Below are 22,330 nucleotides of genomic sequence, written 5' to 3' on the forward strand. Positions count from 1 at the left end.
TGTTTCCTAAACAGTCTGAAGTAGATGAGAAGCTGTAACAAACTAATGCTTCGTTTCTTGGAGTTTATTTCTATTGAAAAAGCCAGTGACTTTTAAATTGTCTGTAACTGCCTGTTCATTAGGCAAGTTTTCCTGTTATTCCTGATGGTCCCCTGCCAAAATCCTTCATTAATGTACCTGCCTTCCTTCTCCCTTGACCACAAGAGAGCTTACAAGACATAGGAACACAGACAGGAGGTGTTTCCCTGCAGCAGCCATATTTTCACACTAGAGAATGTATTTTCAACTTATTTTTCTTCACTATATGCTACATTTAAAAAAAAAACAAACAAAACCAAACTAATTCTTGCAAACAGCCCTATGGCATTCCATCTGGCCCCAAAGAAGACAAATATTTTCCCTAAGCACTGGCTAAGGTGGATTCCATCTGGAATCACTTTTCTCCTTATTTGTGACAGATTGACACTGTTGTGTTCATAAGGAAACAAATAAGCAATTAATTGTTAGTTCATCAAAAGAAAAAAGTCTATAAAATAGAAGTATGTGTGAAATGCAGTTTCTTCAGTTTCCCTCTTTTCAGTCCCACAATATTATCTTCAGCATCTTCCTATTTCTGTCAAACCATCTCTTTTTATATAGATTTTAAATCATCTTATTGTAGTTATAAATTCAAAATGGATTTTCAAAGCTAACCATTATGGGCCTTAGTGCTTTTTTATTGCTCTTTAATTGCCTTAACACCACCAGCACTTTGACAAATTGGCTAAGATTTTTTTTTCCAGTTTCATGTTAGYAGTTTTTATTGTTATTGTTTAATGTCTCAGTGGTTTTTAGAAGCAGGAGATGTGAATCTTGGCTAGGAATACACTAACGCAAGACAAAAACTCAGAATTTTTTTGCTTGGTCAGGACAGAGGGCTGTAAAATACAGATAAGAAGTCTATCATCTGAACTGTACAGTAGCTTTGACTGAAATTTCTTGTTTTGTGATTCTTGATATGAGCTTGTGCATGTTTTTAAAATTGTATTTTTGGATTGAAAATACTTTCAGGATTTCCAGCACAAGTTGTATGTGCAGTTATTTTTTGCGCTTGTGCAAATAGTTCTTCCACTTTCTGTAGCACTGCTAGGTAAGCTGCAGAAACTAATTACAAGATTTAGTAGAAATATTTTATTAAATTTCTCTGTCATTTGCTAATCAGTTAGTTAAATCTCCCTGTAAAATTAATATCAAATCTTGAAGGTTATGTAAATGCCTTCTTTAATCAAAATCTTGGCCCTTTTTTGTTAATTAGATCTAAAAGCTTATGTAAAACTTCACCAGCATTGCCCATGAATTTTATTCTCATAGTCACATTGCTAAGCAGTCCTTTAAAGACTCACTGACTTTGTGATTCTTAATTGGTGAATTTCCCCTCATTAAAGCTAGAAAGAAGGTCTGAATTGAACTTCTTGTGGACAGAAACCTTTTTCTCTGTAAATGAAATCATTGCTTCTGAGCTATTCATTGATGCTCACTCCTCACACATTTCATATTTTTCTCCTGTGAGATAATAGTGGTGTTGCAATTTCAATACTGTAAACAAAGGATTATGACTGCACACAGGGATTAATTGCTGGASATGATAAAAGAATAGTATTAAAGTGCTGAAGAGACATTTAAAAATATAGGTTATGGAGAGTGTCAGTAAACAGAAGGCTTTTGATGGGGTATYGCCTGAGCCTTCATCATTTATACTCTGCTTTTGTCAGCTCACTAAATCCCACAAAACTGCAAAATTCCAGTCATGCCCTAAATTGAGAATGACCTTGTTTSCTTTGGTCATAGAATGCAACTAAAAGAATGACTGTAATGTGACATGATATGCACTGGGTTTTTTTTTTGTTGTTGTTTTTTTAGAATACTTAGCATTTGGAAGATGAAATGTGATTTTTTTTTTTTTTTGTGGGATAAGTAATTGATCAGTTTAATGTCAGAACTGCTTACAATGCTGTAACAGCTTTGTTCTCTTCCACTGTCACAGCCTGGAGTATCAGACAGTGCCCTGTAGGACTGCAAAGCAACACAAAGCCCAGCCATTTCCTACCTACTCCACAACTGCTGCAATCATGGACTGTAATAGCAGAAAAACCACCCACAACTTCCTAACTCAGAGAACAGGATTCAATGCCCCTTTTAGGGATGCAAGAGAGAGGGGGGAAAGGATAGTGTGACAGGATGAAGAATCACAAGTTGCAATTATTAACCTTTAAATATCACCGTGCAAGCTACCTACTTATATTATGAACACAGTTGTTTAGATTATGTCTCTAGCTTTCATTTTCTACAAGTTTGAAAAAATACCTACATATATGTCAGTGTTTACAGTGGCACACAATTTTCTGTGTTTTACAAGAACTTTCAATGTACACACTTGTAATCAACAGAATGTGGCCTCTCCTAATAGTTACTAACTCCTGTCCTTAMGGATTTTTATGAGCATTATGCTGATACTAAAAGTCTACAGGGTGGTATGGCAATAACACCTGAGTCAAACCCCTGGTAGAAATGAAGGAAGAGAAGTCAGAATTAAAATAAATTCTTTCAAAGCAATGTAGATATCTGGTTATCCAGCGCATTTGCTGAGTCTGGAATCCTAGAATACCATGAGCTGTATGAAGTACAGTAGCCTTATTTTTCCCTAAAAAGAGACATCCAATAGTAAGAATATTAACATCCAATAGTAAGAATATTAACCAGTTTAGGATTCTGTTAATTCTCAAGGATGGATCTCAACCTTCACATGGCAGGCAGTGTGCCCGAGGTGACAGAATGGCCAGGCTGAGGATGGGCACACTACCATGCCTGCCATTATGCCCATGCATGAATGCTAAATTTATACACAAAAAGTGCTTTGGATTGCCTTTTAGGCATCTTTCTTTTGGTATATTCAAGTTACAAGTTAGGAGCAAAGAGGCTCCTAACAGCTCACCATYAATTATGTCTCAGTTTTTTCAGAGCCATTTTTTCCCCATCTCTTCCTTCCTGAAGCTTTCTTTTCCTTTTTCCCATGAGTTTTACAAAGTAATTGTAAACTTTTCATGTTTCAGAGTAGCTTTTACAATCTTGATTCTCACCCATATGTAAAAATCTCAATCATCCATATCAAAACTTGGAAAATTGGCATTTTGTCATTTCAGGAGAACAGTAGCCAAGATTAAACCGTATTTTATTTATTTTTTATTTATTTAARCAAACCACTGTTACTGCCTGAGAGACAAGAGCACCAGTCTTCAAAAGATCTGGGACATTTTGTATTTGGGGTTGTTTGTTGCTGTGCATTTCAGAAGTGCATTTCTCATGGTTCTATCTTCAGACAACAGCACAATTTAATACATTTCTCTTTTTTGCTTATAGGGGGCTGGGAATAGAACTTTGGACCTTCCAGTTTGACACTCAAATGCCTCATCCATGAGAAGCTGCAGTTGCTATAGCATTTCTGGTCCTCAGCAGCCCTATGGAGGGCAGCACCCATTCTGTACAAGGGTGGACCTAACTCAACCCATCCACATCAGTGTAAATGACTTCAGTAAAAAAAGAAACAAAATAGGATAAAAGGGATAAAGGGATAAAAAGAATAAAAATGAGCTGTTGAATCCCTTAAATATGTTTCAAAACTTCTGTTCTGTAAAACATAAATAGGAAATTAAAAAGGCAGCTAGGAAATATTACGTCATAACTTCAGTAAGGTTTCTGGGATACTCTCTATTCTTTTTMTTCAAGTAATACAATTTTGATTCTTTCCACAAATAAATATCTCCAGTTGTTCTCGGCATTATTCAATTCAGAAACTTTCAGGATTGTTACAGCCTTAGAAAATAGCAAGTGTTTGCTTTCTATACCCTTATTTAAACATAAAAGTATTTTACATCATCTGTGATCTGGGCTCATGCTCTGTGGCATATAAATACATTGTTTTACCGCTACTGAAATGCAGCCTGTTTTACTGAGGTGAAACCCAGCACCTGGCTCATTGTATTCAAAGCACTACACAGCATTTAGAACAGATTAAGAGTCCAGCTGAAACTGCAGGAAGATTTTGCTAGACAGAACATGGCTAACTACTGTGCATGGCATTCAGATTAACCCTTCTGTCTTGCAGGCAGGATTGCCYACAGAATTTTCTCAATATTCACTTATACTACTTGTAAGCTTTCATCCCTGTTTAAAAATAAACTAGTCCTTCCAGGGTGGTCTCAAGAAGCAGTATACATTAAGAATGCATTTGCTTGCAATGAGATACATTCACAAAATCTCGTTATTTGAAGATTTTGCAGGAAGCGTATGGTGCTCTGAACAGAAATGTAATTTTTTTTTTCTTGGTCTTTCTGCCTACAGAAAAGGATCTTTGTGTCTCAGGGGGAAATGTTGTTAATGCCACCATTGTTGAAAAAATAGAAAATCCTAACAGGAAGATGCTACAGCCTTTTAATGTCATTATCAGTGCCATGCTGTTAAACCTATAAACTTTTAGTTAGTGTCTACATATACTGTAGCCTGTGGGGTGCCAGACCACTGGGAGTGAGCTCAAGTTTAGACTTCTGAAGAATTTTTCCCTATTTCAGCCCTAGAGAGAATATGACAGGGATATGTTAGAAAAGATTATCAGCATGATGTGACAGTTTAAGAGACTTGCCAAAAGTGTGTATGGAAACATGGTGGGATGAAGGGCAAGTCAGCAGGATAACCCTCCCCACCTTACTTTTTCATTAGTCAGTCTTGACTATTATCTGCTCTGGGAAATACAGGAGAATAAAGTGTTTCTGTAATGCAAAGCTGTAAATTACAAAGAACAGGCAAAGACCTGCTCGTCTTAATGCAGCAGAAATCAAACATGAAAACAAAGATGGTTCCTTTGCTCTCAGTTTTAAAGACAGCAGTTGGCCAAATGCAAAGACAGCCATGTTACTAAATAAAAAGGAGATGAGCTGATTTCTGGGCTCCAAGGCACAGCTCCTTTCACCATGCAGCAAAATTACTCTTTTCCCYGTGAAATGCTGCATCCCTGTCCAAGCCAACTAACTATGAATCATGCCAAGGCATAAAAGGAAAAAGTAWTTAGGCTGTGGTACCAACAAACACWACAGTTTKCTATGGGCCCATRTTCAGCCCCATACTTCAACCCTGTCGTATTTATAAGTGCATTTGTCTTTTCTCAAAGACAAAGTTCCCATTTGAAAGGGAATTTTATTTTGCAAACTCTTTCCACTTTCTTCATTTCTCTTTTTCTCACTTGCAAGGATTCACGGAGACTTTAAAAAGGCACTGAACAAATATACCTGTATCTCTTAAACATAGCAGTCCACAGGCAAGCTCCAGTTTAGAAGTCTGTAAGTGCTGACTGCAAAGCTGTAAGCTTGCACTAACCAGAGGAAGGGCCAGTTATACTGGCCTTTCTCACAARGTCTAAATGGCCTTTGGCTCTAAGTAGCTTAGGTCTGTGTTTTCTAACATCTAGTTGCWGTCAGAGCCAGCTGAAACCACTTATTTTATTAAATTACTAAAGAATTTACTGATTTTCATGGCTCAAGCTCTCTCCAGGATTAACTRTGATCTAACTTTACAGGGAATTTCAGTTTCAGCTCCTTCAACTTCTTCATATTTACTGTCAGCGAAAACCAGCTCACCTACCACACCCATCCCTGACAGAATAATATGTGTTTTGAGGGTGGAAAACCAAAATTATACATTAAGCATGAGAATTACTCCAGGAGGAATTCTGTATAAATTCTCATATCCAATCCATACAGKTTTCAAAGGAAAGCAAAACCGCAAGCAATTCCAGATCCAGAATTATCCAGCATTTCACCCTGCCATTCTGTGGATGCTCAGAGCAAGACAAGTGATCCCAGAGTCCCCTAAAAACATGTAGATTTCCAGCCTTTGTTAAAGGAAAAAAGACAGTCGGCAAAATCTTTAGTCATTATCTTCTAAATAGATATCTCCTTATATTTTAGAAAATATGCTCTTTTTCCATTAGATCCATCATCGTATCATACATTTGAGGGAAAAGCATATGAGGTTTTATTGAGTACCTGATAGAAATGTTATTGAAAATTAAAATGGCAGGAAATCAACAGAAAAAGCTTTTCTTTCCCTTTCACTTAGTCCTTCCCCACCCCTTTGTTTTTCTCAGCTGTTTCAATTAACTGCAGGCTTTCCTAAAGCAGACTGCCCATCCTGCTTTTTGTTTCAGTCAATTCTCATAATGAACTAATTCTTCTGTAGAGACAGTACTTGGTTATTCTGTACTCTTGGGATTTACTAACACAGAACGTAAGAGAATAGGTGTGAAAAAAACATGAAAATATTCTCTAATATCTTCATTCACAAGAAGCTCCCTGAAGCCTGAAAAATGAACAAGCAGATAACTGAGACCACTTCAGAAAAAAAGGCCACCTCAAGAGCATTGATATAGAAGCATTATTGGACAACAGACTAAAAATTCCTTGCTCAGTACTTCTCTAAGTGGAGTCACCTGACTGCAGAATGTCACTGTATGTGCAMTGATGAGCTGTGAAAAGATATTTTSTAGAAGGGCACACACCTCTCAATCTGCCCTTACAAATAACCTGGCTACTCACAAATAGTGCTGCAGGTTGCTGCTGTACAAAAACATAGAGTAAGATGAAGAAGGCTCAGTTCTCTAAATTTGGAGCACTGCAATTGAACTGATAGCACAAATATGTTCTTTCTCAGTCCATTTGCAGCTCTCTGAATTATAATTGCCATTCCACTTCTGGGAACTCTGCTTTGTACATGCATTAACCTAATGTGAATAAATAATAATGCTCAGGAACATGACTAATGGACTGGTATTTTTTAAATCAATGTGCTGAGTACAAGAAAGTATCACATGAACAAAAAGAACTATATACACTGTAGAACATCACTGAGAGAAGCTGTGACTTCTTGATCTCACTTTCGAAACCTAACCTGTTGAAGTACAAAATTACTGAGAATTGATTTTGCTCTGCTTCAGAAGAATCTAGTTAAGCCAGCTGAGCCATGAGTATGCAGTCACTTCCACTTCGATAAAAGGCAAGGTTTCAGGTATTTACATTATAGCATTTAGCCATGAAAACAATTCTGAATTGTAAGAATTATTTGAAGTAGCATTGTYTTTTTACATATATTAAATAAACTGACATCAGTGTTAAGTGACTGCTGTTGAACTTCACCGTTTCCTCTTTCTTACAATCAGTATTTTCCTCTGGCCAGGAGATAGTTAGACAGTTTCTGGGGCGGGTGGCTGGGTGTATTTTCACATTGCTGCTGACTCAGGACATTTGTTTTGTTGCCATTCCTAATACTGATGTTAATTACTCTTTACAGTACAGAGATCCTCTTACCTCAGTTGTAATAAGATAATGTTGGAACATATTCTCATTTTCAGTAGACCTAATCCCTATCAACATGAAACAGGATCTCAAAGTGAAAGTAAATATTAKAGACTAGAAGAGCCTTCAAAGTTCTTATTAAATAAGGGCCTTAAATAAAATCTTTAATAACCCTAATAATTTGTAATATGTAAAATGAATATTACAGGACAGGAATATTACAGGAATATTATTGGCATACATTAACAACATTGAAATTGCTACAGACTGGCAGACTTTTCTGTAAGATCAAAATACAACATTGGAAGTTATTCTGTATTGATGCTTCAGCTTTTACTGACTTCAGAAGAAATTAACAATGAAAAGAAGAAGTTAACCTACCAGCAGAAATTTAGGGTAATAAAGAACATTGTTAAGATTTTAGAGTTGCTGTTGCATTCTAGCTTTTGTTCAGAAAACAGAAACATAGCAGTTAATCATAATTTTACAGCAGATCTGACTTCAGCACCATGGGGATGCCAGCATTCTGGTAATGTTTAATTTTATAATCAGCTAAGAGGGCTAGAGGATCATCTCCTGCTTACTTCTTTAAAGATGTATCCAGCAGCAGTACTGTGAATTACATGGCAGCAAGCTTTCTCTTGAGCAGTTAAACCAAGTGGAAGAAAATAAGTGACAGAAAGTAAATATTCTGTCACAAGAACCAAGCAGCATGTCATCCATTAGGAATAATCATAATAACCCAACAAAGAGTGTTGTTTCCAGGAGGTGACAACACTCTGGATGCAGGAAAATCAGCAATAATTACTAATCTGATAATTACATCACCTTATCCATATTCAAAGTAATCAGTGGAAGTCCTTGAGAAATTGAGAAATTGCCAATGAAGTGTGAGAGTTCAGCAAAAAGCCTTAGTCTTGTTGTTCCGGGCAGTTCAATATGCACWTCCATCCAGGGGACAGCTTTGAGCATCTCTCCACAGAAACACTGACTCTTGGAAAGGCTCAAATGTCTCCACCTCCTAAGCCCTTCATCAGGCTGAGCTAATAGCCTGACTCACCTCTCAGTCTCAAAATCACCACTCAAGGATGTTTGGCCACAGGGTCTCTGTCTACAGAGAAATGTACATAATGACCACCATCAGGCAATCCAAGCTTGTGGGTACTTTATCTCCCAAAATACAGAAAATACTCTGAGTGAACCAGCGGTGGTTACATAGCATTTCTCAAATTTGCAATCTATGCACAACTTCTGGCAACTKTGTTTTTCACAAAAGACATTAAATTGTGGAGCTCCATGCAGGTGAATATTGTGCATGCTGAAAGCACAGATGACTTTAAAAATTACTTGCTAAATTCAGAAGAAAGCGTCATGAACACAAAGTTGCACCTTCTGGCCCAGTAAATATCACAGTTTGCTGGGAGTTTACCCCAAGGAAAKTATTACTGTGCATCTGCACTCTTCTTACACTCCTCTTTTATGCACCTGCAGCTGACCATTATACACAAAGGAGTTAAATGGATCGAGGAGACTGATCCAGTGCAGCTTTTTTTTACTGGGGTACTTCCCTTGTAAAGAAGAAAAAAAAATCATGTTTTCTTGTTCAGACATCAGCATCGGCAGCTATCCGTTAATATTTCAAAAGCAGTTCTTGTTCTCTGGAAAAAACAGCCCTTGTGTGTTAGTTTGTTCCAGGATTTTTGGACAAAGTATGTGAAATAAGTCAAAAAGCAAGCAAACCAATGTGTGCATTCAGTATCCTACAGGTAAATAAAACKAAAATATGTTTAGTATTTAATTATTGTTTTCATATTTCGTTCTTATACTGCAATATTTATATATACAGAGAAACTAGCTAAGAGCTTATTTTACTTTGGAGTAGCTTTACATAAGCAAACTCATATTCTTTCCCTGTATTCAAATATCTCTTCAGTGAATTAGGTTTTTGAGTATTTGAAAAATTTCACAGCTCACTCTACTGTGTGACTGCCACAAGATATTTAATACTTGGATACACAGATTTTCTTTCTGTTTTCTATTGCTGGGAGATTCCTTAAGTTTATATTGTAGCTCTCAATGGGTTTTTCAAGTACTTTTCAAAGAATTAAATTTACATGTGTCCTCCTTAAACTGCAGAGATTTATGGAAATAATTCTGGATGGATATTGGAAGAGAAATGTGTAGCCTGGTCTACCAGCTCTGAGAACCTGAAAAACTGCAGGGTCATAGTAGCTTTAATAAATACATTCATGATGACACACACCTATAAAAATACATCCTTTCAGTTTGGATGCACATGGAGTTCCTTCATACAACTGCCAAAAATCCTTAAGAAAAAACAAGCAAATTCAGAAACTTAAGTCCATAACTGCCCTGGGGAAATGYAGTCGCCTGTCTCCCAGAAAACTTTATGCAAGTTTTCTCTTAAATAGTTGTGATTAGATGTCCTCACTCAGCACTCCTTTTACAAATAATTCTTAAAAAGTAAAACTGCCCCTATGGCGCAGTGATTTCTAGACTGTTTTTTCTGCTTTTCTTTCCCCCCTACAGTCACTAAATATATGAATAAGATAAATGGCCACAGAACCTGAAGCTCCTTCTACAGCACTAGGGAACAGCAGATTTAMCAGCAGAGCCAAAGGAAGTCTCAAAATGTGCAATCCCCAATTTATCTTCTGTTCCCATCCAAGCACCAATGAAGACATACTGAGTCTGCCAACCCTGGAAGTAATGCAATAACTCTTGGTACAAAAGSTTGTAAACTAACAAGAACACTGAAAAATGTGAATCTTTACTGCCTCAGTGTTCTTTTATGAACAACAAAGACCTTAATAACAAGCTGAACAAATGATATATTGTTTGTAATTTATGAGAGATCAGCAAATCAAGGCAGGTCCAGAAAGGTTTCTGGTGCTTTGATGGGCAGGCTGACAGTTGTCCCCCTTCCCCATGGACAAGTACTGTACCATATTTGCAAACAGACTTGACCATATTTCTGCCAAAACAGTAATGAGTGGGGTGCTATTTGTGCTCAGGTTTTTCCATTTCAGACAGGAACATACTGCTCTGCTAGGTCTGAACTAATTAAGGGCTAATTGACTGTCTAGCACCTATAAAGAGATAATTCACCCACACCATCTCCCACTGGAAACTGCAATGACTATTGGCACAGAAAGGATTGTTTATTTAGTGGTCAGCATAAGACAGTCGTAAGTATTTGTTAGTAAGAGCAGAAAGACAGAGGGCAAATGAGGATATGAATGTTTTTAATGGATGATTAAATCTGGGTAGCTTGATCTCCTTTCATGCTGTGGATGTTGTGTGCTGCAGTCACGCCTCTCCCTGCCAGCCTGCACTGGGATGATAATCACTCACTATGAAAACTCGTTAGCTCCACAGCAATGAGTCCTCCACTGCTGAAGCTTGGTGCTGTTCTTAGTACCATGGCAATGATCTCTAACTGGATGTCCCAAACTCTTCCTTCTCTGGTAGGACTAAATATCACCAGAATAACCACTTCAGATACTCTAGTAAGTAGCTGCTATATGTTGCAAGCYATCTTAATGCTGAATTAGTATTTAAGTGCCAGCAAAAGCTTTAGTTTGTTGCCTCTTTGTAAATCTCTTTTTAAACTACTAATCTTCCTGTCATCTCTTACTGCATGCTTCTTTTGGGGCATCATAAAACTGTACACTRGTGAGCATGTTGTGGTCTTACTATGAAAGGAAAGATTTCAAAATAGTATCCTTAAATATTTAAGAACAAATGCCTTCATCTTGAGCTTGAAATRCTAAAAACAGCAATGTCTTTTCGTTTGTCTAGACTGTTCTTCCTATGTTTACTGCTCCAGAAAAATGCATTGCATCATTTAGAAAAATTAAATCTGGCAGTAGGTTTCTTTTTGAAAACTGGATAATGTTATATAGTAACTAATCACTGCAATATGCAAAGGGTCTGATTCCTTCCTACTTTTCTTTATCGGAGTACAGTTAAACAAATAAATATTGTTAGAAACAAAATAAAATTGGTACTAGGAGGTTGGATACCAGGAATTTAGAAAGGCTGATAATGGGAATAATGCAAATGACACATTTATCACTTTGTATCMTTGACGCTCATATAGAGCAGCCTCAATAAATGAAAACCTACAGGAACGCTGTGAATAACTCCTCATGAGAAGCCTAAAATGTCAGGTAACACTTTAATTGGATGAGAGGGAACGCTATGCTGCTATTCATAAAGTAAATTAGAACATCATTTTCCTAAATGCTTAGTAAAACAGTCTTGTCTATGTATCTTTTTGTGCAACTGCAATCAGATGTTTACATAATAGTAGGTTATGTAAAATATCAATGTAATTATTTGTATGGTAGTTCACAATTCTCAGAACTTAGTTTTGTATTTGTAACTAAAAATTATGTATTTACTAATCAATATTTAATTAATTGAATATATGCATACAGGAAAAATACTACTGCAGAAAATCTCTGTATTTAGACTGTAAATACTACTACTTCAAAATTAATTCTGTTGTAATAAAAATTCCTTAGTCTTTTAGAGGAGCAAGATAAGAACACAAGGGAAGTCCCTATTTTATTTCCCTTAAACATAACTTCTCACTGAGTTACARTATATGTTGCTAGTTCTTGTGGCTATATAAGTTCCCTATCACTTTTACATCCAAGTGTAAAGTTGCAGCTGAGTAACTATAAGATGCACACTTATATATATATTTATAGACACACACAAATATATATGTGTTYATACTGGTATGTTCAGATTCCAAGTAGCACAAAACTGTCATGCTCCCCTTGGCTAAAACAAAGTACTGATGATAGAAATAACTTCTAAGTATTATTTCAGTATTGCTCTTTGCACTCATTGAGTTGAGCCATATTCATATTTTTTGTTTTGATAAGGGTAGAAGGAGTGCCAGTAGAGCTGGGAAAATGATCATAAAAACTTGATTATCTGAGCTTGGCAACATCTGCCAAATTAAAAAAAAAAAATAAAGATTTCAATTATGTAGGGTTCTTTTTGCACAAAACCAAGCACCACAACACCTGATGCTTTTCTCTAAACTTTAGATGTTGCTTGAAAGACTTTATGCCCCAAGTGCTCAGTAATACCAGGGTCATCACTGACTAATTTTTGGCTGTCATCAAGAGTCCCCCCTGGCAGCTTCTCCAGTGAACTCTGCAGCATGAGCACTTCTCCAGAATTTCCCTCCTAGCTCAAACAGAGCTCATAAATTGTGTATATTGTACAAGGTAAAAAAAAACCCCAAAACCTCTCAATTTCCTCCCTTCAGCTGGAAGAAGATTTGTACAAGGATGTGGGGTCAGCCAAAGGGCCTCCTCTTTTGAGCTCTCTTTTGGTACCAGGATTAAAATTATACCACAAACCAGAAAATATTGTTTATGTTTATGCAAACATCCTAAGTAAGGTACTGTCATTTGACCCATCACTATGGTAACAACAGAGGTAGCAGTTTTATCAGAATATGTAAAAGTGCAAGTGAAAAAATCAATCTTTTAGAAGTGGAATAAGTCTGTAGTACAACAGCCTGCCATGGCAATGGTTAATACTGGGCTTTATGCGGACTCCTCTATTTTCCACAGGTTTTTAAGAACTAGCATAATTTATTGCTGTTGTTTTCTACTTGTTATTTCTTTTCTTGCTTGTTTACTAAGGCCTGTCAGCAGTAASCCTGCATTTGAAAAGTTGATGCAGTAGCTTCTGTAAGGTTTTGATGCCTTCTAGCTTTTTCTCTGCACAGCAATTTCTGCTTGAGTTAGGGATTAAATGTCAAACTAAAACAATTACAGAGAAAAATAAAATTCACCTACACGCATGCGTATTTTTCTCTGCAGTGACTCATATTACCTGTCCTAATTAATGGAGGAAACCTAAAACCCCTAATACAGGGAATYAAAGAATTCATAGAGCTGTAGCCTAAATTGTGGTTTGTGTGAGAGCTTATTTATTCACAGGCAGTCAATAACCATGCTCTTGCACATGACACTCTCTTACTGTGAGAAATACTTTCCCAGACAGAAGTTAYCTTTTAAAATTAGATGTATTTTAGACACCATAAGAGAAAACCTTCCAAGTTAATCGTTAAAGTGTTTTTTTTTTTTTATTTCCTTGGATAAAGCCTAGAGAGACACTTAGAAACTCAGTGGCATATATAAGTACCTTTGATAACACRACCAGGATTATACTGCTTTACTATGGACTGCATGATCCTGGTGTCTCATAYTTTATCCACTGCAGAAAACATACTGAAATCCAGTAAAAGCAGTTGCCCCCAATCTAAATGTAGAGAGCATAAGGCTCAAAAATAATATCTTTTTCACAAATTTACATTAATTACCAAAGGAATTATAATCACAAGCTCTAGGATCCTGAGCATGTTGCTGAACTTCCACAAAAAAAATAATTTCCTTACCTTAATTCCTTAATTGCATGACCACACTGTTTGACCATAAGTTCTACAATCATGGAAACTTCTGGGGTAAATATAGCTTACACTTTTTCAGGCTGTCAGTCTTGAAAGGCTTCATTTGTTCAAGCCTGCAATTTTCGTAGCTTCTCAAAACCAATTTAAATTGTCTCTGCAGATATAATTTTGTTATRTTTTTATTGTTCTCCATGTCTTAACCTTCATTCCCTTTGCCCTAAAAGTTAAGGTGCAGAMAACGCCATAGAAGCAATATAATTTAGCATTAGACACTGGATATGCCTTTCTAGTAAAAACCTAAGGCAAATTGTCTTTTTACAGCTGAAAGAGAGAATGGCTAAGGTTGAAAGGGACCACAGTGGTGGTCTCTTTGGTATCAGTACCCTCTGGTTCAACTCCCTGCTCAAAGTGATCCTGGAGCACATTGCACAGGATTGTGTCCAGACAATTCTGGAGTGTCTCTGTTGAGGGAGACTCCACACCCTCTCTGGTCAATCTGTTGCAGTGTTTGGTCACCCTCACAGTAAAGAAGTTCATCCTCAAATTCAGATGGAACTCACTGTGAATCAGTTTCTGCCCATTACCTCTTCTGTTGCTCAGCAGCACTGAGCAGAGCCTGTCCATGCTCTGACCCCTCCCTGCAGACACYGACAGACCCTGATGGGGTCCCCTCTCAGCCTCTCTTCTCAATGCTCAACAGGCCCAGATTCCTCAACCCTTCAAATTACCTACATTATAAAACCTTGTTTTTTCCTTGCAAAACGTGGTGACAACACAATTTTTATTYTTCTATTAACTCTGCAGTAGAAGGTCACTGCCATTTTCAGTGACTTCTCCAGAGGAGTCACTGTTGTGAAAAGTTGTGAAAAGCAAACTCTTTTCTTACCTCAGTCGACAGAGATATTGGCACCTCTTCAGAGCTGAGGAACTCTGCAACTCATTCTGCACTAAGCTGCCAGGAAAGCATCAATATCAAAGCTTCCCAGTTTAAATAATCACTTTCTCTGCTGGCACTGAATACAATTTTATAATATAAATAGCAACTGATTCCAACTGTGTTCAGACCCAAATTACTTCAATGATATCCATTAGCATTTGTACTATGAAATTCATCACTCAGTACAATATTAGGAAAGAGTAATGCACAATATTAACTTTAAATTACAGTTTAAAAAGAAAGTTTAAAAAATTGCTTCTTGTATCTATTAAATTCCATCACCTGAATCTTTTCCATCATCTCACTATATTGCTTTCTTTCATTCCTACACTATTTCTGTACATTCCATTGAAGAGAYACTGAGTCCCACACAAACGTTAAATGCAGTGTAGTGTTACCACTCCAAGCAAATGTGGTTTTTTCCCTTTCTTTCTCAGTCAAAGGTTGGTGTAAAAAAGAACAGGTTAGGAATTGCCAAATCTCTCCTGTCCCAGTGAAGGATATTCAGTGTCTTAATTGCCCTGTGYCTTGCTTGCCATGAGCCCCATGCATCTGAGCTAACCAGGCAGTTTTCCATACAACCCTGAGCAAGCCCCTTCCTTGGCTAAGAGCAGTGGAAGCCCGTGGAGAGCAGTTCCCATGAGGTGCAGCTTCAAGAGCAAACCTGTCGCCCACATCCGAACTGCTGCTGAGCCAATTCCCACCCGTGAGTCACACACTGCGCTCTCCCCAGGCTCATCTGTTTGTTCTTTCCTGTCTTTGTTGTTTCCATTAGTCTAAAGTAAAAGTCATTCAGGCTGAAAGGACATGTTTGTTCTCTGCTGATGAAAAACTGTAATGTCCCTTTGCAAAGAATTAAATCACCTGGTTTGTGCTGAATCACAAGCAGAATGCTGTTCTCATCCACCCTGGAAATTGTGTGTGCTGATTCTAGAGAACTATTGCAGAGGAGTGAGATGTGGCAAAACTGTGAAACTACCAAATGAATTAAGAGTGATAATTGTTGACTAGTAGGAACCTCACTGCAAACATGTACTGCAAAAATAAACAAAAATATTCTGTGGTAGAGTTTTTTCAAACAATAAGAAATCAATTCAGTTTGTTGTATTGTTATTTTGTTGTTACAGACTCAGATTAGCCCCAAGGAAGGGTGGCAAGTTTATAGTTCAGCCCAGGATCCTGATGGCCGTTGCATTTGCACTGTTGTTGCACCTGAACAAAATCTATGTTCGAGAGATGCCAAAAGCAGGCAACTCAGACAACTACTAGAGAAGGTAAGTCTTTTCCAAAAAATTCCTCCTCTTGATCATTAAACTTCCCATGAAGAAGAAGAAATCTACTGCTTTCCCTCTAATACTGTAAACTACTGAACCTGATAAAAATAGTTCTTCAGCATATATCCTCTACCTGTGTCCTCATCTCAGGTTATTATTTGGGTTTTTTGCCTATACCACACCTTTCCCCAACCAAGTTGAATGTTCTCTCTTGTTTGCTCCTCCCAAAGTCTTCCTTACACACAACAGGGCAGATTTTTCTGTTAATAACAGTTGGAAATCCCACCTCAAAATAGCTCAGGGCTGTGGGATTTAAATTACAGCTCCTGCTTCAATCATAYGAGACTACTGAAGGTCATTTCTTGTCTCTTATCAACAAATARTGAGAAAGACACGACAGCATCTTGAAAGCAAACTGTGCAGAGAAGAAACATTTCTAATCCTTTCATTATTTCTTTCCTCAAGTTTATTTTTCATTTTCTGGTGGTGCAAATTTTCCTCAACAGCCCAGTTCATAATTGCAGTATTATCCACTACTGCATATATAGTGAAACTAGTCAAATCTTGTTTCGCATCAACAGAAAAAATGCTGCAACCAKGAAAATAATCATGCTCTTCACACTGACCAAAATCTCCAAATTTCAGTCCTGTCCCTCCCAAAGTGCTTGGAAAGAAATACACACTATAGTAGCACCTTCTGGACACAGTCAGCRATAATAAGCATTAAAGTAGACTCTATTGAGTCTGCTCTTTTCTGAGACCACTGATAATGATGCTTAAAGGATCTCTCTCTCTTCACCACTTAATCCAAATAATTTATGGCTTCAAGGTCTTGCCCTGTTCCCCTGTGTACTGTCATGCAGTTACAGAATATAGAACAATGCTGTGGTAGAAATGACTAAACCTTAATTGACGTTAGTGCATTTCATTGCCTGACATTTAACCAGGGAAAAAAGCAACAAAAAGTGCACTTAGACAGTGTTCTTCCTCAACAGGTTCAGAATATGTCTCAGTCTATTGAAGTTTTAAATCTACGGACTCAGAGGGATTTCCAGTATGTTTTGAAAATGGAAACGCAAATGAAAGGGCTGAAGGCCAAGTTTCGGCAGATTGAAGATGATCGGAAGACATTAATGACAAAGCATTTTCAAGTAGGTTCAATTTTAACAATGACTTCCAAGCCTGCTGGAAACAATGTACTAAACAGCAATACACGGACTGCTRAGGTCTCAGCTTGAAGTGCTCCTACAAGAGCACCATTAAAAAGAAAAGCATCATAAATCTTGCTTTATGCTGATAATCTTTTGTGCTGTTCAATTTAATTGTAATAGGGTGGCACTATTAATTATTGAGTCATTAGAGAAATGTCACTATAAACAGATTCCTATTTTTTCTTTATCAATGTGCATGTCATACTGAGAAATTTATATCCATTCCAGCTCCAGTGATAAAGGGGGAGATCCAATGGAACTAATAGGAAAAAGCAGAGTTCTGCACTTTTAGTGCTGCCTGACATTTACTGCAGTTGAAGGAAGAAAGGCTATAATAAATCAATTTATTGTAATTTTTATCCAGTACAATTAAGGTCTAATTTCATGTCTGAAGATCTGCTGTTTTGAATTTGGGATGGGGAGGACAACAATCACTCCCAGTCACATTTGTGTGATTAAAAAAAGACTTCCACAGAATCTTAATCATAACAAAAACARCAAGCCAATCCTTTTGTGAGGAAGAAGGGTTGCAGATGTTACAGCATAACATTGTGTATTCTGAAAAAAACTACCTGAAATATTCTTCAAGAGCATATTTAAGTTCTTTAAATATTGAGTCTTTCAAGACTGTGAGACCACAAAACAGGTTCTAAAAAATGCATTCTGGGATTACATTGTGTTAAGCAAATATCTTTTTTTTTATTGTTTATGAAAGTTCCCATGAAATGAACTTCATTTTCTAACTGATGCTAGAGTTAGATGCCTAAATAATTACATAGCCAAGAGGTCTAGGGGTTTTTCTTTCAGAGACACTGAATATCCATGGATCTTAATAATAACAGGAATTAAGTGCATTAATGATCTGACTACCAGATTGTAATTGTAATTGTAATTGTAATTGCTCTTAGCTTAGAGTTTGAGCACCTACATCCAGGTTTTTTGGATAATAAACATCCCCACCTTTTTCCCCTTTTATCCCTCATTGCTACAGTAGCAACACATTTGCATAGTGCCACTGTATATTCCAWATTCTTATTTTAGTTTTCCTTGGGAACAAAATATCAAAATTTGAATGTCTGATACACAATGTCAAAGGTAGCAGAATACTCCCATACTCTAACCTTTTAAATGTTCAATATTTCTATTGGCCAGTCATTCCCCTTCAGTTTGACAGTTTGCCAGGAGTACAAAACACATTTCCAGCCAATCAAGTTATAGAGTAATTTAAAAGGTCAACGTAATACAATATGCTGTTCTAAAATTCAGTSTACCAAAATTCCAATGCTTTATCTTTCCTGAGACAAAAAAATTGATGTTGGATATATCATGACCCTTCATATCAACTGGCACTAAGTCCCAGAACACATCTACCTCTGTTGGAGTACCAGTTAGTTCTTGTACCCCTCAACATGGCAACAAGCTTGGAGTATCAGCAGAAGCCGATAATGGGGTTTTTTTTGTTATGAAAATACTCTAATCAACTTTATATGATTTACTGAAGTGTGATATTCTAAGTCTCTGTTTTCATGCTGACACAACAAGGAGTACAAATTAGATCCAAATAATGCTTGAGCATATAAACCATACTTCACTTAAAATCAGCTTCAAACAATTTATTTAAACTTAATAAATCCCCTGTTATTAGAGCATTTAAAAGCATAATTAAGAAATGAAAGATGAGCGGCCAATATATGCTACAGATTAAGACAAATTCTCAGAGTCTCAGAAAAGATCTGAGAAAAGGGCAATCTGAGATTTCAAGGTGGAGCATTATTTTCTTCGATGAATGTTTTAGAATCATATTAGCAATGCAACAACTGCACATGGCAAAAGTAAGTTTGTAATATTCCAGAAAAGATGTCAACTGAGCAAGTGCAAARGCATTTAGTGATGTAGCCAGCTGATGAGTATAAACCATAGTTAAGAACCATGGATTTTTATACTTAGGTAGAAAAAGTTATATATCACTGTGGCTGGAACAGGAATAAAGACTGTTCAACAGGCACTGAGAAAAGAAAAAGAATTTAGTACTTCTAGGGAATGAAACAGATATTAATAACTCAACAACTATGTATGACAGCACTGTAAACCAGGTATGATCTTGAACACTACTATGCATTCAGGCCTATGCATTCTTGTGATGAATGACACACTTGGGGTGGTTTATATCCTCTGCATGGAAAGTCAGTGGGTTTGGTTCAGATCACTTGAAGGTAACTCTTAACTTTCAATAGCAAAAATAATTCTCTCATAMATTTAACTTACTGCTTACTACCATTAAGTCTTTCTAGTTGCTCAGACTTTCATAGTAGGCTAATAATAGACTTGTAACTAAAATAAATAATCATTTTCAATTTGTTTTAATAAACATGTACAAATATTACATTAAAGAAAATTAGGGGATTGAACTCCTTTAAACTGCTCTAATGCACATATGATTGCCTTTAACAGGAGTTGAAAGAAAAGATGGACGAGCTCCTGCCATTGATCCCAGTTCTGGAACAATACAAAACSGATGCCAAATTAATCACTCAGTTCAAGGAGGAAATTAGGAATCTGTCTACTGTGCTCACTGGGATTCAGGAAGARATTGGTGCTTATGACTATGAGGAACTCCACCAGCGTGTAGTCAATTTAGAAGGCAGGCTTCGTGACTGCATGAAAAAGCTCAGTAAGTTAAYAAGTTCATGGCAAATTTGATCCCTTGGCTGTGCATTTTCAGTTGTGTCTCTTTAGAAAGATTAAGATGTTTGGCGGGGTAGTTTTGTTTGTTTGTTTGTTTGATGAAAGACTGCATTATATTCTGATCTGTTACCCTAATAAAAGACAAGAATAACTCAACCTAAGGTCAGTCATGTCATTGTAGGTATACCACATAATATACTGCCCTACTGTATACAGAAGGAATTAACATGAAAAATGTTAACATATCTGCTTTTATAATTATAATTATAAATAATTTATATAATTGAAAATTCAGAATCTGATATTTAAACCAGTTGGAGAGTTAYAAATATTCTTTAAAAAAAGCTCAGACAGACACTGCTATTAGAGTCATCTTTGGGCTGTCAGTGTGGAAAAAAAAAATTAGTGAAAAGTACAGCCAGTAATCCAGCCCTCTTTATGAAAAATAAACAATTTTTAATTTAGCACTGAACACAAATAAACTTGAAATTCCAAGGACCAGGCCTGTGGTCAGTGTTTTTGAGTCAGGGACRTTTACTTTTAAATGCTACACAGGACATTAAATATCTTCTTAACTGGATAAGCAGAGCCTCCTTATTTTTRTGACGCAATAGAATGAGAAAAATCTGGGTTAAGTTTGCCTCTTAAATTATTTATTTCCGTTTCTTTATTTTATACTGGAAATAGCACAGTGATGATGTGCTAAAATACATGAAAGACTTCTTCAAACAGAAATTTTTTATGATCCTATCATCCCCTCGATACACACACATAATAGCACATTACTGCATTGACAGAAGGCAGTCAGGAGAAAATGGCTGTGTTGCAATACTGCAGCAAACAAGAAAATTCTTATGAATAAACAGTCTTTTCTGATAGTGAGTGTCCCAGTAAGTTATTAGATACCAAAAATCATAGTTTAACAAGTAACTTGTTTTTCTTTCCTCCTATAGCATCTTACAACACTGACTAGTGAAGCAATGAGTGTGAGATATAGTTTATACAACAATTACTAAGTGAACTGACATCTTGTCTTTCCTGAATTCCTGCAGTACATTCCAATCTCTTGATGTACCTAATGAAAAAAAGCCATTAAATTTTGTATATTAGCAGTAGTGAGAAAAAAAATTGTATGAAATAAATTATTAAGCATATCCATTATCAAAAGGGAGTGGATCTTCTCAAGATATAACACAGATTCATTCATCCTCACTGGCATTATTCCCTGGTCATAGATGCTTAAATGACTTTTATGCTCCCCTACTAATGGAMTGGCTGTTTTTTTGGCCTGTCCCTGTATGCCTTTTAAAGCACAAACAGCCTCAGTGAGGCTTCCTGTAACTGCTGAAAGCTGGTACTGCGTGTTCAGATCAGAAAGCATAAGGGGAAAGCAGCTTTCCTGCCTGCACCTCCTCTCAGGCCACACTGGAGATGACCCAGCGGTGCCTGTCCGTGCCAGCCTGACAGCCAGAAGCCAATGGCAGCAGGAGRCTGCCTGGCCCCAATGTGCCACAARGTCTGGCTTGAATCTTCACACATTTTGTGCCTTTCACAATACAATTTTCTAGCCAGCGTGTGCAATGGCTATTCTCCATTCTTCTCCCTAGCAGGTGTTTTTCAGCAATATAATGCAGCATTTATATTGTCCTGGCCACTTAAAAGGGTTCTTCCATCTGCACWGGCAACACTTCCAACATTCATTAGCATACAGTAAGCAGTTACCTTACTTTCACTGAGGTTTAATTATTACCACAACAGTTGTGGTGACTAAAATTTGCTGCTTCTCTTAAGAATAAGACAAAATTAAAGATGAAGGTGTTGAGAAATTAGCTCACAAAGCTTTAGAAGGGTGCATGCAACTAAACACTTAGGAATAGAGTGCATGGGATTAAACCCCAAATTCACATGTACTGATGCATTTGTGGGTCCTTTGCTGATAGTCCTGTAAGTCATGTACATTTATAAGASAATGCAGGTTGCACAGTATGCTTGGAACCCTCCTGTTCTTGTCACAACGCATTTATGAAGTTGGAAAAAAAAATTAAATGGGTAGCTTTCATAGAAGCCAATACTCTGACATATAATTAGAGTAGATATATATTGGATTCATGTCTAGCTACATCTGATTATAATGTACACTCTGAACAGTATTTTACAGTAACTTCTTCTGTTATAAATTCAACAGTAGAATATTCTATGTATCCAAAGAAGTGCTGTAACATCAGTGGCAGAGGAGCCATTACAGCAGGCATGAGACTGTTGATTGCAGTGGTACTTGTACTTTCCTTTGGGATTTGAAGAACTTTACAAATAAATTGCRAAATTATTCTCATACTCACTTTCTTCAGCCATCCCCCAGTACMGAAAGAGCCATGTGTGTG

The 22,330-nt window shown here is 36.9% G+C and overlaps 1 protein-coding gene across 2 annotated transcripts in view; it reads left to right on the forward strand.

Annotated features, from left to right (window-relative positions):
- Positions 1-22,330, forward strand: part of OLFM3 (olfactomedin 3) — a 47,527-nt gene that overhangs the window by 20,935 nt on the left and 4,262 nt on the right. Inside the window, exons 1-4 of one of the 2 annotated variants that reach the window (XM_057364295.1) lie at positions 10,781-10,909; positions 15,907-16,053; positions 17,049-17,204; positions 19,716-19,935. In XM_057364295.1, the coding sequence (XP_057220278.1) occupies positions 10,781-10,909; positions 15,907-16,053; positions 17,049-17,204; positions 19,716-19,935 (652 nt within the window). Of the gene's footprint in view, positions 1-10,780; positions 10,910-15,906; positions 16,054-17,048; positions 17,205-19,715; positions 19,936-22,330 lie in introns of those variants that run through there. The other variant, XM_057364294.1, reaches the window with a different exon arrangement.

This window comes from Malurus melanocephalus, unplaced genomic scaffold (assembly GCF_030028575.1).
Source record: "Malurus melanocephalus ecotype Western Australia unplaced genomic scaffold, MMel_1.1 scaffold_37, whole genome shotgun sequence".
Taxonomy (NCBI): domain Eukaryota; kingdom Metazoa; phylum Chordata; class Aves; order Passeriformes; family Maluridae; genus Malurus; species Malurus melanocephalus.